Source organism: Aethina tumida, chromosome 3 (assembly GCF_024364675.1).
Source record: "Aethina tumida isolate Nest 87 chromosome 3, icAetTumi1.1, whole genome shotgun sequence".
Taxonomy (NCBI): Eukaryota; Metazoa; Arthropoda; class Insecta; order Coleoptera; family Nitidulidae; genus Aethina; species Aethina tumida.
In genome coordinates, this window is record NC_065437.1 from 4,169,058 (window position 1) to 4,186,289 (window position 17,232).

Here is a 17,232-nt window from a genome sequence, read left to right on the forward strand (position 1 = left end):
TTAAAAACGGTAAAATCAGTGTCCAAGAAGAAATTCAAAAATTCAAATTCAAATTGGCGGGCCGGCGCGCCACCTACGTCACATCCGGTCGCGCATGCCGTGACATAAGGGTTCTAGATTAAAAATCAACCTTGAGGCGCGCTGCGATCGGCGGACGAAATTGGTACGAACTTGCCAATTTATAAAGTTTACACCCGTGCTTTTGCGGCGTTTCTGGAGTACGTCCAGAACTTTTGCTAACTTACACAGCAGCCGACCGTTCGGAATCAAACATTTCCCTGAAGGAAACCACCGCACACCGCATCCCCGTCAGTCTGCAAGAGGTAAGCGTTTTTATTGACGAACGCCGGGTTCCCTCTCGATTCGACATGGACTATCGGCACCAACGTCGAGGCATTGTGAGAGAACTGCCGTTTGTGCCTCGAACAACGCCTGGGCGGCCGGCATTTCTGGTGCTTTGGGACGCCTTGGCCCGTATTTACGTGAGGAGAGCCCCGGATTTGGCACGGGGGTGATTTTATGCGCAAAAAATGCGTCCTGTGTTCCATGTGTGTCCGGAATGGAATCCCCTTTGTTTGTTTAGCAAATTGCCAAAAGCGTCCTGTAAAGTTTCGAGCAACACTTTCCTTATTTTGTGCACTATTTTCTTCGATTAATTCGGCCAATTTATTTAACAAACATTATTTATTGACTTTATATATAATGTTGGTTAGGTAATTTATTACTAAACTAACACAATAAATACACAAATTGTTGACTTTTAACAATATATTAAAGTGCTAGACAATTGAATAATAATAAATTTATTGACATTTTTTCGAAGTATTAATTAACTATGTTCATTTTCAGTTTGCAGATATCCCATTTCAGACAACGTTGCTTTGGTAAAACTCTAAATCATCAGGAATGGTAATGGAGGCTACCCCATCTCCCCAGAGTGTTGGCCGTGAGTTTGTTCGGCAATACTACACACTCCTCAACAAGGCTCCGACACATCTGCATAGGTAATTTCTTTAATTATTTACCTTACGGACAGTTTATTAATGTCATGGGTTTGTCATATATTCTGGCATTGTTTCTATAAACAACCCGTAAATTGTTTGTTAAATATTGTAATTATTTCCTTATAAATACTAATCATACTTTAACAGAGAGATAAGATTTTTTATTATTGACAATCTATTACTACATTTGTTATGAAATTTTGTAGTAATTTTTATGTTGTTGCTGTAAAAGGTCCATTTTTAATCCACCTTTTAATTAAACTATGTCACCCACATTATTAATAATTATTTTTTTCTGTTGTTTTTAATTAAAATTTGTAAAATTAAGGTAAATTTATCCATAGTAAGGAAAATTGAGCAAGGACGCATATTAATTCTCATTAATATATTTCGTTTGACTACTTTAAATAACCATGAAATAATTAAGATATTTTACAAAACAACTAAATATTTAAATTTTCTCACTGTGTAAAAAATAAACAGTTTTATTTGACTGCTTTTAAGGAGCCATTAAATTATTAATTCTTTTGTGAATTAAATTTATTTAATTTTTCATGAGTATATTTTTTTCACTGCTTTTAAAAAGCCTTTAAATTTTTAATGATTTTCATAAATAAACTATATTTAATACACATTTTCTAGCTTCATATTTAATATTTTTGGTTAGCACAACAACATTAAATTTTCAAGTATATATTTGATTTAACTGCCTCCAAATACCTTTAAATATTTACAAAATAACAAAGACAATGAATAATTTTAGTATTTTTGATTGGAACAACACATTTAATTTTTCATGAGTATATTTTATTTGACTGCTTTTGAATAGCTTTTAAATTTTTAATGATTTTCATGAATAAACTATATTTAATATACATTTTCTGGCTTCATATTTATTATTTTTGGTTAGCACAAATAACACATTTAATTTTCAAGAATATGTGTGATTTAACTGCCTCCAAAAAACCTTTAAATATTTACAAAATAATATATTTTACTTAATATAAAATTGATATCACCATATTTAATATTATTTATACAAAGAGAATGAGTAATTTTATTATTTTTGGTTGGAACAACACATTTAATTTTTCATGAGTATATTTTATTTGAATATTTAATATTATTTATACAAAGACAATGAATAATTTTATTATTTTTGATTGAAACAACACATTTAATTTTTCATGAGTATAATTTATTTGACTGCTTTTGAACGGCCTTTAAATTTTTAATGGTTTTCATAAATAAACTATATTTAATATACATTTTCTAGCTTCATATTTAATATTTTTGGTTGGCACAAGAACTCATTTAATTTACAAGAATATATCTGATTTATCTTCTTCCAAACAACATTTAAATATTTATAAGACAATAAATTTTACTTAATATAATATTGATATCACCATATTTAATATTATTCACACAAAGACAATGAATAATTTTATTATTTTTGATTGGTACAACACATTTAATTTTTCATAAGTATATAATTATTTGACTACTTTTGAGCAGCCTTTAAATTTTTAATGATTTTCGTAAATAAACTATATTTAATATATTTGGTTAACACAAGAATACATTTAATTTTCAAATATATATGTGGTTTAACTACTTCCAAACAACCTTTAAATATTCATAAAATAATAAATTTTACTAATAAAAAATTGATATAACCATATTTAATATTATTTATTCAAAGACAATGAATAATTGTATTATTATTGATTGGTACAACACATTTAATTTTTTATAAGTATATTTTATTTGACTGATTTTAAACAGCCTTTAATTTTTTAATGTTTTTCATAAATAAACTATTTTCTAGCCTCATATATATTATTTTTGGTTACCACAACAATACATTTAATTTTCAAGTAATTATTTTATTTAAATACTTTTAATCAACATTTAGATTTTAATGTTTCTTATGAATTAACAAATTTTTAGCTCCACATTTAATATTTTTGTTATTTGTTATAAAATGAACAATTTTATACAATGAACAATTTTATATTTAGATAGCATAATATCCTTTGAAGGGTTTAAAATCTATAAAATTACTAATATTATTTAGTATAAGTTCTTAAACTCCATTCTTAACAATTTACCTCTACAGATAATGAACAACTTTATTATCTTTAGTTTTAGTTACTAAATATGTTTGTTTAAATAAACTGCTTATCAGTTTGGCTTATTATCATTTTTTGATAAATGCATTTGCTTTTATGCGATTTTAAATAATTTTAAATAATGAAATAAACATTACTGTGCATTATTTGTTTTGTTTATGTCGATAGATTATTAATTCAATTTGTTTATCTCGATTTTGACTCATACGACTATGTTTTTTTTATGTAAATAATATGATTAATTAGTTTACACTGAATGTAATATTATATTGATGGTTGTAAAAACGTGTGCAGATTCTACAACCATCAGTCGTCGTTCGTGCACGGCGGGCTGGACCCGCCCAACCGCGAGACCAGCCCGGTCGTCGGCCAGAAGCAGATCCACCAGAAGATCCAGCAGCTGAACTTCCGCGACTGCCACGCCAAGATCACGCAGGTCGACTCGCAGGCGACGCTCGGCAGCGGCGTCGTCGTCCAGGTGACCGGCGAGCTGTCGAACGCCGGCCAGCCGATGCGCCGTTTCACGCAGACGTTCGTTTTGGCCGCGCAGAGTCCCAAGAAATACTATGTGCACAACGACATCTTCCGCTACCAGGTCAGTGCTTTAATTGAACTTGTTTCTACTTTATACACTTCGAAACTTTTTCACAATTATTATATAAATAGATGTATTAATGTGATGAATATTTGCGTAATTAAAATTATTTTATGATTAAAATGAATTAAATATTTATTATTTTATGAATATTAAATATACATCTATTTTTAATTTAAATGAAATAAATAGAAATTAAGTATCAATTTCAAATTTAATTAAAAAAACTTAATATTATTAACAAAATTAATAATAATTTTAAATTATATATTTTATTTTTTTAATTAAAATTATTTATTTTAATTTTTAATTAGAAATTAAGTAGAAATTTCAAATTTAATTAAAAAAAAGAACTTAATATTATTCACAAAAATTAATAATAATTTTAAATTAAATATTTTCTATTTTTAATAAAAAATAAATTAATTAATTTAATTTTTTATTGGAAATTAAGTATAAATTTCAAATCTATTTGAAAAAAACTTAATATTATTAATAAAATTAATTTTTATTTTAAATTAATTAATTTAAAATGAATATATATTTTTTAAATTTAAATATTTTAATTATTTTTTATTTAATTCTACATTAAATATGTTGTTAATATTTTTTAATTTAAATTATGTATTTTAATTTAAATGAAATATTTTATTTTGTTTTAATTTATTTTTTGAATTTCAATTAAATATTTTAATTATATTTTTAATTTAAATTAAATATTTTAATTATATTTTTAATTTAAATTAAATATTTAAGTTTGATTTTAATTAAAATTATATATTTATTTTATTTTAAATAATAATTAAATTAATTTAATATGCAAATAAATAATGGTTAAACATTTTATTAAAATTATTATTAATTTTGTTATATTTAATTACCAATAAAAATTTGAAATAATTATTTATAATGAATATATTTTTATTTAATTTAAATATTATAATTATTTTTTCATTTATTTTTAATTAAATATTTTATTTTATTTTAATTTTAATTTATTTTTTAAATTTAAATAAAATATTTTTAATTTAAATTAACTATTTTAGTTTGATTTTAATTAAAATTATATATTTATTTTATTTTAAATAATAATTAAATTAATTTAATATACAAATAAATAATGGTTAATAAAATAAAAAAATGTTTATTTTTTATTAAAATTATTATTAATTTTGTTATATTTAATTACCAATAAAAATTTGAAATAATTATTTTTTCATTTATTTTAAATTAAATATTTTATTTTGTTTTAATTTATTTTTTATATTTAAATTAATTTTTTTAATTATATTTTTAATTTAAATTAGATCTTTCAGTTTGTTTTCTGTTAATAAAATTACATAATTTTTAAATTTTAAATGAAATATTTGTTTATTTTGGTTACATATTTTAGTTTTGTTTTTAATTAAAATTAAATTAATAAACAAATTAACAATTTTTTTTTTTAATTTTAAATATAATATTTATTTTTATTAAAGTTAAATATTATTTTAAATAATATTAATTAATTATTATTAATAATTAGTAAATTTTTGTTATTTTTTTAATTAGAATTAAATATTTTAATTATTTTTTAATTTCAAATAAGATATTTTATTTATTTATTATTTTTATTTAAATTAAATATTTTAGTTTGTTTTTGATTGTAATTAAATTAATATACAAATAATATTTAATATTTTAATTTTTTTATATTAAACAATTTTTTTTAATTTTAAACTTAATATTTATTTATTTTTATTAAAATTAAATATTATTTTTTTTAATTAAAATTAAATATATTATTATTTTATTCTAAATAATAATTAAATTAAATTAATAAACATAAATAATAAATAAATTTTTATTGTTTTTTTTTTAATTTCAACCGAATATATATATATATATATATATATATATATATATATATATAAAATTTATTATTTTATTTCTTATTTATTTATTTTTATTAAAATTAAATATTATTTATATAATATTAATTAATTATTATTTTAAATAATAATTAGTTATTATTAATAATAAGTAAATTTTTTTTATTTTGGTTACATATTTTAGTTTGTTTTTGATTATAATTAAATTAATAAACAAATAATATTTAATATTTTAATTTTTTTATATTAAACTTTTTTTTTAATTTTAAACGTAATATTTATATTTTTATTTATTTTTATTTTAACTAAAACATTATTAATAATAAATAATTTTTTTTAATTAAAATTAATATTATTTTATTTTAAATATTAATTAAATGAAATTAATAAACATATGAATAATAATTGAATATTTTAATTTTTTTATATTAAACTAATTATTTTTTTTAATATTAAATGAAATATTTTATTTTTTTTTATATTAACCTTTTTTTAAATATAAATAACATAATTTATTTATTTATATTATTTAAATTAAATATTTTTTAGATATTAAAAAAAAAATATATTTTTTTTCAACCAAATATAATTTTTGATATTAAAGTTAAATATTTTAATTTTTTATATTATTATTTTTTTATACAAAATAAAATATTTTTTTATTTATTTATATTTACTTTAAATATTTATTTTTTTATTTTAATTGAATATTTTATTTTTTGAATTCATTTTATTGTGCACTAATAAATTGTTTTTATTTAAATTTACCGTATTTGTTTACAGGACGAGATCATCTCGGACGAGGAGTGCGACACGGACGCGCGCAGCGAGCCCGAGGACGACGGCGTCGCGGCTCCGGAACGCCAGCACCTGAACGAGGTGGCGGCCGTGCAGCAGCTCGCCGCCCAGCAGCAGGGCGGCGGTCTGCAGACCTACTACGCGAACGCGACCGGTCCCGGCCCGATCCAGCAGTCGTTGCCGCCGCAGGTGGCGTCCGCGGTGCCGCCGCCGGCCGCCCACCATCACCACCAGGGCGTCGCCGGGTCGCACGTGCTCAGCGCCCAGCAGGTCGCTCAGCCGCCGGCCGTCAACGGGGCCGTTCATCCCGACGACATCAACGTGCTGTCTGGTGAGTTTATAATACAATGGTCCATTTAGATTTCGTTGTGTACACAGCTTAATTGGTTATAAATTTCAACACAATGAGCAAATATTGATTAATAGCAATTTAATTGTAGGACAAGTACCGTCACACGTTGCGTCAGGTCAAACCCAACCGTTGGCCACCCCAATTCCGCCTACTCTTCAGCAACAACAAGCCAATATTGTCACAGCTCCACTTAACCCGCCTGCACCAATTGAAGAACCGTCACAGGTGATCGATGAACCTTCCGAGGACCCCATAGATCAGGGCTTCGGCGACAACCACGACGTAGAACAGGAGCAGGAGCCGGAAACAACTGAAGTATCCAACGAGCCCAAAACCTGGGCCAACCTCCTCAAGTCTCCGTCGGACAAGCCGTCGATTCCCTACAGCGGCGTATCGCAAGGTTCTTCATTGTCTTTAACTCAACCACTTAGATCCAACTCTCCGGTAAGTCTCACAGTAATTAATACGGTTAAGTTTAGTTTAATATTAATCCTTGTTTAGCCTTCCATGAACAACCAGGGCCTGGGTCTCCGAAACAATCAAAACAACCGGGGAGTGCCGAGGATCAGCCAGCAACAGCAGCGTCTCCCCAGGCAGGACGCGGGCAGGGGCGTCCCCGGAAGGATTTCCATCAACGAGGACGGTAAGTCGCCTTAAGGTTCCATTAAATCGTCATCTTAATCGATGGTGGTGATTTCAGAGGACAGGAGACGCCCGCAAGGCGGCTTCAACAATGACATAAACCAGTTGTTCTTGGGTAATTTGCCGCATTCGGCTACCGAGGAGGATTTGCGCGAGATCTTTAACGAGTTCGGCACCATCTTGGACCTGAGAGTGCACAGCAAGCCCAACGCCAAGGTTGGCGGTCCGGGTGGCAGGGCGCCGCCCAACTACGGTTTTATCACCTATGAGACGCAGCAAAGTGTGCAACTCTGTCTGTCAGCCAAGGTAAGTTTTATTACCAGAATCGATTGAAGAACGTTAATTAATAACTTGAATATTTGAGGCCAAATATAATTTTAAATTTTGGCTATTTTATTTATTTTATTGATCTTTTTAATGTAGTTCAATATATATTCGTATAAGAATAAACACTTCTAAAACTTCAATGTTATGAAAGAATCAGATAAATGTCAAAATATTATTTATCTATATTTAATAATTATTTAATTTTATAAAATTGATAATATTTAAGCAAATTCCTTTGTGTAAATTGTGATAAAGCGTTGAGTTAAAAAACAATATTCATAATAAATATGAAATAATTTAATATTAATCTGGAATAGTTTTAATCTATGTTTTCATAATTATTTTGAGGATCTCTCTAGATTAAAAATTGTATTAATTTTTAAAATTTTTGATTTCATTATATGGTTTTTATTGATTTAATAATATATAAACCAATTTCTTTGAAGAAAATTTGGTCTAAGATCTTAAATATAGAATTATTATTAAAATTTGATAATTATTCTGAAATATCAATTTCTATATGTTCATTATATTGTATTTATTGATTTAATAATATTTAAGTCAATTGTTTTGAGGAGCATATTTGGATTAGAATCTTTTGAGTTTTAAGTATTTATTTTTCTATTTAACATTTTATTTTTTTTTAAATTATTCATGATTAAAATCAGTATTACAAAATTAATAATAATTTTAAATTAATTTTTTTATTTTTTTTTTATTAAAATTTTAATTTTTAATTGGAAATTAAGTATAAATTTCAAATCTAATTGAAAAAAATATACACGTAATATTATTAATAAAATTAATTTTTATTTTAAATTAAATATTTTCATTTATTATTAAATATATATTTAATCTTATTGTTTATTTAAATTATAAATATTTAAATTTTTTTGATAAGTTACATTAAATATCTTATTTTAATTTCAATTAAATATTTATTTTTCTATTTAACTTAAACATTTTATTTATTTTTTATTAAAATTGATTATTTCTAATTTTAATTGGTAATTCAATATTTAAATTATATATTTTAATTTTAAATGAAATATTTTAGTTTGTTTTTAGTTAAAATTAAATATTTTTTAAATTTTAAATGAAATATTTACTTTTTTATTTTGATTAATTATTTCAGTTTGTTTTTAATTAATTAATAAGTTTGAATTAAATAATTTAGTTTCTTTTTAATTAAAATTATATATTTTATTTTGATTAATTTAAATTTGAACATTTTATTTTTTTATAAAAATTATATATTTTAATTTTAAATGAAATATTTTAATTATATTTTTAATTTAAATGAAATATTTTAGTATTTTTAATTAAAATTATATATTTTATTTTGTTTTAAATAAAGATTAAATTAAATTTATTACAACAAATAAATAGTTAAAAATTTTATGTATTTTTTATTTTGGTTACTTATTTTGTTTTTAATTTAGTCTAAGATCTTTAATGTGTCCTAAATAATCCAATATTTATACTAAATATTGAAATATCAAAATTTGACAATTATTCTGGAATGTCCTCAATTTATATGCGTTCATTATATTGTATTTATTGATTTAATAATATTTAAGCCATTTTTTTTTGAAGAGCATTTGGATTAGTGTGTTTTGAAGAATTTTAAATAATCCAATGTTTATAATAAATGTAAATTATTATTATATATTATTGTCCAAATTGGATAATTTTTCTGAAATATTCTCAATTTATATGTATTCATAACTATTAATTTAAAGATTTCTCTAGAAAATAAAAAAAAGGGTGATAAACGTCAAAAAATTGTAACTATCATTATTTGTCAGTATTAATTTCTTAAATTTTTGACTATATTGTATTGTTTTTATTGATTTAACAATATTTAAGCCTATTTCTTTGAATAAAATGTAGTCTAAGATCTTTTAAGGTGTTCTAAATATCAATATTTATAAAAAATATCTGATAAACGTCGAAAATTGGTAGTTATCATTATTTATCAATATGTTTCTTAAATTTTTGACGTCTTTATATTGTTTTTATTGATTTAATAATATTTAAGTCAATTTCTTTGTAGAAAATTTGGATCCTTTTGAAGAGTTCTGAAATATCCTCAGATACCTTTACCATAATTAAATCAAAAATTTATGATGAATATAAAAAATCTTCATGTCATTTATTTATATAATTTTTTAAATTAGTTAACTTCATTTTATTCATTTAATAATTAAGCCAATATATTTGAGGTGGAGAAAGAATGTTTTTTAAGCAGCTTAAAATTATACAAATATTATAATAAATATGAGAATTTATTAATAGAAAACAAAATGCTGATCAATTTATATACTCATTATGCAATTACAGCCTATCTTCTTCCCGAAAGACGACAAGAACGGCGTCATCCTGAACGTGGAGGAGAAGAAACTGAAGGACAGACAGCCGTACAGCGGCGGCGGCCGCCCAATGTCGGACGGCAACCGGGGCGGCCCTCGCGGCGACAACGCCGGCCCCCGACGAGGTGGCCTGGGCGGCGGACCGGGCGGTCCCAACCGCAACAGCGCCGGCGGCCCGGGCGGCCAGAACAACGGCCCCAACAACCGGAACAACAACTACAACAGGTAAATTGGTCACGTCTTGTGTTGTGGGGTGTAGATGTGACGGTGGATTGTGTGTTTCAGAAGCGGTGGCCCTCCGAACCGGGGACAGAACACGTACAACAACCGCCGCTAGCCCCCCGTCTTCGCACTGTCGGTGCTGCTTAATGGCGGCGGCGGAGAACCACCATCAACTTTCTTCTGCCCGTCGGCGGTCACAAACAACTTCATTTCTGACCATCGGTAGTGAAACAACAACAACAACAACATAATAAATAATAAATCAATAAACTTTTTACGTTTAAACCTAAACGAGTGGACAAGGACATTGTACAGTGTTTTGAGAGGAATGGAGCCGTATAATTAGTGCCAATAGTGGACTTGTTTTAGCTGTGGTGTATTTCAATTTCAAACCATTCTCCAAGGAATCAAACACGCAAATTTTGTATCAGTACAAATAACCCGAATGCGCCTGTTGACCACCTCCCTCACCCAACAGTAAATCGATGTCTGAACATACTCAGGAGGGTGCCATCAAAATTCAGTTACTTAGATAGGTGTGTGTTGACTATTGTCCACTGGTGTATTTTATTATTATTTCATTTTAGTTTAATCAAAAACTAAACCAAGTCGCCGGCCCTGTAAATCGTGTTGCTTATCACATTCTCGTCTAATGTCCGGCGACGTGGGGCACCTTCATCACAGTGGAACCCCCACGTCGCCACCTAGTTCTGTTTTAAAGTACTTATTGGCTGTGTTGTATAATAATTAGGATTCTTGACATGTTAGAATGTCGAAGCAACCCAACTTTAATGAAAAAACCATTAACGAGAAACTAAAAAAAATGTGAGCCCCACGACTGAGTTCTTGGTTTGACTGGTTTGATGTTAAATATCTTAAAAAAAAAAAACAAAGAGAGTTAGCTGGTCACCACCCGCGCAGGTCATTACACATTTTATTACTTACTTTATATTTTATATTACACGTTTTAGTTATGTTATGTACCATAATCATTTACACTTTGTGAAATTTTTAAACCTTTTATTTTCTATACATACATATTATATATACACACATACAACTTTTTTTATATGGACAAACGGCGTCCGGACGGGCAACGGTACGATAGTATTTTTATTTATTTTCGTTTATATTGAGTGCGTTGTTTCCGGCGTCGGCGGGGTTTAATTGAAAACATGCCTGGATCTTAAGATTCGAAGGTTAGATTATTTTAATTGGTGGATCAGTTTTAGCAATGCAGTTTATCTGGTACAGCTGTTGATGGTTCTCTCTCTCTATGTTTGTACTTATTACTATTTTATTAAATTTGTACCACATTTTTGTAAAACGTATTTGGTAAATAAATTTTAAATTAAAATCTAAACTAAGCTAACCTTGTGATCTTTTGATGTTGGCTTAGGGGGAATTTAGGACTGTAACTTCATTCTTAGGTGGTAAGTATGCGGATCTCTGTACGGTACCACTCGAGACGTGACTGTCAGTTCTTACATTCTCGATAAGCAGCTATTTAACTTGTGACCGATCGGTGACGATATGTTTTTTGCACATTACTCAGTTATATTAATTTAATTATACAATGTAAAGATTAAGTGTGATGAATACTTTTTTAGTTACTAAAAGGTGAACGGGCCGGAAAGTGTGGGTCGCCACCATCTCAGATGTAAGTTTATTATTAAATCCCGGTCGCCCCACACTTTCCGCCGGTCTCACCCATTAAATTTCATTTACTTTTAGCTTGTCCTACGTTTTAATGCTTCTGATCTTTAATGTAATTACGTTAATTTTAAATAGTTTGATGGCTCAAGATTAGTTCAAGTTAAAACTAAATGGAAAAGAAGGCTGAAGTTATTCATAAATAAATAATATCGCAATTTAAAGTGTGAGAGTGTTTTTTAATTTTTATATGTACTGTCATATATTAATATTATTTTTTTTAAGTGAAGAAGTGGATTAATTACAGGCTTAGTCTCAATTCCGTGTCGCTTGTTAATTGTTTAACAATAATTACTAAGATATGTGGCAGAACTAACGATTAACTTGTGACACCCATGAATAATTTATTTGGTATATTTCGTTGAACAGTATTTAATAATCTTTTTCCTGTGATAACTTTGTTCCGTTCACCGAAAGAACACAATTGCTATTATTATTACCCTCTTGCAGTGGTGTGCTCATGTAAACAGAAAGGCTGTTGCCTTACTCATGCCTAGGCATTTCAGGTATTTTTCTAAATAAATTTATTTATTAAAAACGAGAAATCTCCCCCCTATTGTAGTACCGTGTTATGTTAGTTTACCCTGGTCGTGTATACCACTGTATGTACCAAAGTTCTTCCTGTTTAAAAAAAAACTAAGACTTGGCAAGTTCCACTAGTCACAAATTATGTTTGAGTTTTTTTTTTCTTCAGTTTCTCGTTCCTGTATCTGTCAAATTGTTATATTAGGAACATTAAAGTAACTTGTTGAATCGTACAGCATTTCATTTCTAACTAATGCCACTAGTTACTAACAATATTTTTATTTTTATAAGCAGGGTAAGCAACATGCAATAAAATGAATATTTAAACTTGAATTTTGTTTACTTTTAAACGTCCTAATTTACGTCTCAACTACAGGTAAGAATAGAACAGAATATGATGAAACCAAGGAATTTTATTTTCATTTTAAATATCAAACACGTTTTGACCAGTTATCCTCCTTCACCCAACAATAAATTGTTTGAACATACTCAGGAGTACCCTCCTAATGGTACCCCCTCAAAATTCAACCACTTGGGTAGAAATAGAATAGAAGATGCTAAAACTAAAAGAGAAATTAAACATTTTTTTCTTATATTCTCAATATTACGTTTACCAAAGTAGTTTAGTTAATTTAATCTCTCCAAATTAGTGGAGTACTTTTGTAATAAAGCTAGATTAAATTAAAATAATTGAAGCACACAACATTCCACAGTAATAAGTTTACTCTAATAATTACAATTAACATAATGGTTAATTAAATCCTATGGGGATGAATCATGTGACTGAGTGGTGATACCACGTATCTTGGAGGTGGCTATAGACGAAAGCTACTTCAACACCTCTTCCGTTATTTCGTACCATATAAACCGAAGTTACTTTCCCATAATTGGAGAAATGGACTTTTTTGAAGTTTAGAGTTGGTACAAATGGGAAATTATCAATGTTTGTTGTTCTTCTTTTACATATTCAACAATATATCCAATTTCACATTAGACACTACTTCCACTTCAACACATCAATGTCACTTTTGGCATTTCAGTTTTCCTTACTTGCACAGTCAATGACTGGACAGCTCAGAATTGTCACCTTGCACCAAGACCAATTGCCATAAAGTGCATTTGGACATATCCAAAAATTCAGCGATGAAAACTCATTAAAGCAATAGTACCAAATCAAATTAAGGGTAAGAATAATTAGCTTAGATTAGTAAAACCTGAATGAGATGAAGTAATGGCAGACATTCAAACAAACACCACCAAATTAGAAATGCAGAAATACCAGTTTGATAAATCAAAGATTTACCAACTCCTAAATAAGAATCTAGTACTCACAAAGCTAAATATTCTAAAAGATTCATTGAAAGAAGTTAATAGTCCACTTAGTCGCCACAACATAACACATAAGCTTAAAACTTTTGAATTGTTTTCTCTTTGTGAATGCTTCATCTGTAAAGCTTTAAGTACCCCCTTTGGTACCTCAAACCGGATTTGTCGGTGTATGTTTGATTAACTTCTTAAGCTTTGTATCGCCATTTATAGCCATAAACTCACTTCTTTCAACAAATCCTTAAGATATTTTTCTTTATGTGAATATTTCTTTCTTATTTAGAGAAATAATCTGAAGGCTTCAAGTGCCTCAATTGAAGCCCCAAACTCGTGTTTCCTAGCTTCTAATCTGGTTGTGTCTGTTTGAATATCGACCATTACTTCATCCCGTTTAGTTTTTAGGAACCTAAGCTTCTTATTCTTCGCCTTAATTTGCTGGTACAGTTGCACTTTTGAATTTTCTTGAACTTGAACAGTTATCGGAATCTCCAGGACACAAAAGCTTATATTCAAGACCTATGATGCGACCTTCTGGATATAACTAATAATGAGAGATGATCACACATCTATTTCAAAATATTCCTCCTCAGGTGATAGGACCTCCAACGTACATGAGCCACCTTCAGGACACATATGGTCACATTCAAGACATATGATGCCACCTTCTGGATACACCTAATAATATTATTAACATAACTGTTATTATTATTATAATATTGTTGTGATAAATTATCTTTTAATATACATTTTATTTTATAATAAGAGATATATATGAGTAATTTTTATGTTTCTAATACTAAATAGTTTCAATAAGTACTAATAAAGTATTAATGTCATGTGATCGTAAATTATCTATTTACAATAAAAAAGTTGGTCTTGCTATTGGAGAATTAGATAGAAATAATATATTCTAGAACGTGTTTATCAGGCTGGCTTTACCCTTGAACAAAAAATCCAACCTACACTAATGGCTAGCGATGTCTTAAAAGGATCGAATGTGATAAAAGTTTTTTTATTGAACATACATGCATATTCATGTAATATATTATATGTTGTCTACAGCACATAGGCAACCAATATTACAACATACATTAATATTAATAGCTTTGTCTATACATGTTATATAAATAGAAGATAATACTTAGTCTTAATGGACAATGTGTTTACTTTATTAAATATGTTTTAATTTTTGATAAATTGTTATGGTTTTCAGAAAATATAAATGATAAGATACTTTATTCCACGATCCTGAACAATCTGTTCCACCTCACTATCAATAATATTTTGCCTAAAAATAAATGAAAAAATATTTTTAAGTAATTCCGGATATAACTGGACTTACTTCCTTATCTCCTAGTCCAGTGTACTCTTGATTATAGTCATTTTGTGATATTTCAGTTTCAATGTTTGAAGAAAGCTAAAGTGATATTAATCAATATTTAGAAAGACCTTGTATAATAAATAAGTTTATGAAAGTATGAATCTAAACAGAAGTAGTATTCGTTTTATAAATTTTGATAATAATGCTTCTAATTTTAGTGTTTTAATAATATTTTCCATTACTATGAAAAGCAACTTTCCTGAAAAATAAACAATAATGGTATAAGATATTTATTTTTAAATATAATTACAATTAAATAATTTCGGAATTATGCATTAATGTATTAGATGAATTTTGTGAAACGTTTTATAAACACATAAAATAATAAAAATAAACTTTATAACTTAAAATACCACAAAACACATCAATTTACAATCATAAATTCCGGTACTTCACAGGAAGATACATAAATTCTAATCTCAGATATTATACATAATCTTATACTCGTTTTTCATTATTTTATACTTTTTAGATTAATTTTACATATTTATTTTTAAACAATAAATAAAAAATGTCATGCTTTAATTAAACTAAAATGTAAAGTCATCAATTAAATTAATTAATTGTGGAAACTGTTTTAATGTAATACATCAACTAAGGAGTTCCATTTCTCCTTAGTAAGTTCTGGTCGAGGCGTTGTTTTTTATCACCTAAAATCAGAATTAGACTTAGAACATTATTAGTAATTAATTAACAATACCTTTGGGAATATTTTGTTGGTTTGCCTTTGTGTATCTTATTATTGCGGCTTTCAGAGGCAGGTCTTAATTTTAATGCCGGTTCCATGTTAACTTTTTTTTCCTCCACGATGCGGTCTTGTTCCGCTTTTACCATCTTGGATATCAATTCATTGGAGTACCCATAACCGGATGTCTGTTAATAAAACACATAAATTTACTTGTTAAACTTCCAAAGCTGCATAATTACTTGTCTAATTAGCCGAGTGATCTCCTCGTTGTTCCCATAATCATTATAATTCAAATCTTGATCACAAAGAACATTCCTTACGCCTCTATCACGTCCGTAAACTACGGAGACTTCCGGGGGATCACTGAGGTGACGTCTCTCCATTCGAGCGTTGTATTCCACAATTGTTTTCGGCGGTGGTACCACCGCGGTGTTCCCGTCCTTTAACTTAGAAATCCTGTGAAGATCATCTTCTAGGTCTTTGTCAGTACGCCACGGTGTTCCCATTTGATACTCAAAATGTTTGACTGTATAACTGGATGTAACTGTCACGTAAAAGCATGACACCTGGTGGTGTCGTTCTTAATTAATATTTGCATTGTTCGAGATCTGCTTTTAATAGCCTTGTTCCAACTGAAGAGACATTTCTGAGAGAGCAACAGAGAGCTTCGAAGTTGTACCTCACTGATTGATGTATAAATTATCTTCTCACAATGTTGTTATCCGTTTGCTCCGTAGTTTTGACCTATTATGAGAGGAACTGGACTTCTGGAAACGCATAAATTTCAAATTTTATGTTAAAAAGCTCTTTTGTTGTAGCTTAGAAACAAAGTTTTAATTTTTTGCCCACTACATAGAGGAAAATATGGAAGAAAATGCTATGAATAAAAGTTTTAAGCAGGAAATTGACACAATTAGCCATTTTTTTAATTTCTGGACACCTTAATCATTAATAAAAATTATCTCAATTTCAAGGACAAAGCTGTGACTATTTTTAAAAAGCCAAATCGTTCAATTGCAACTGAACCAGATATCAATAAAACCGTCAGAAGACGTGGCACAATTAAAATTTATCAAACGACTGGCCTGATGTCATTAAACAAGAGCCGAATTAAAAAAACATGTACGCCAAGTATTAGGTCATCCATATGCTGATTAAAAAGTGTTTAAACAACTTGCTCCCAAATAACGAACGGAATGGGTTTGCGCTATGAATAACTCTACGCTCACGCATGACGACTCTTTTTCTATTGGGTTTTGCGGCTCACAACAGACGGCAAAA

General features: G+C 28.0%; 2 protein-coding genes across 2 annotated transcripts; one reads left to right on the plus strand and one right to left on the minus strand.

Annotated features, from left to right (window-relative positions):
• Positions 1 to 136: 136 nt before the first annotated feature.
• On the plus strand, positions 137 to 12,889 carry LOC109603869 (ras GTPase-activating protein-binding protein 1). The gene is made up of 9 exons (XM_020020378.2): positions 137 to 323; positions 850 to 1,004; positions 3,434 to 3,734; positions 6,389 to 6,734; positions 6,844 to 7,199; positions 7,257 to 7,398; positions 7,456 to 7,703; positions 10,068 to 10,321; positions 10,382 to 12,889. The coding sequence occupies exons 2-9, from the start codon at positions 907 to 909 to the stop codon at positions 10,431 to 10,433; spliced, it is 1,797 nt and encodes a 598-aa protein (XP_019875937.2). The 5' UTR covers positions 137 to 323; positions 850 to 906; the 3' UTR covers positions 10,434 to 12,889.
• A 2,912-nt stretch (positions 12,890 to 15,801) lies between these two features.
• LOC109603868 (uncharacterized) lies at positions 15,802 to 16,490 on the minus strand. Its single transcript, XM_049964759.1, has 3 exons — positions 16,191 to 16,490; positions 15,964 to 16,136; positions 15,802 to 15,913 (listed from the first exon to the last, which is right to left on the minus strand). The coding sequence occupies exons 1-3, from the start codon at positions 16,455 to 16,457 to the stop codon at positions 15,910 to 15,912; spliced, it is 444 nt and encodes a 147-aa protein (XP_049820716.1). The 5' UTR covers positions 16,458 to 16,490; the 3' UTR covers positions 15,802 to 15,909.
• Positions 16,491 to 17,232: the final 742 nt, after the last annotated feature.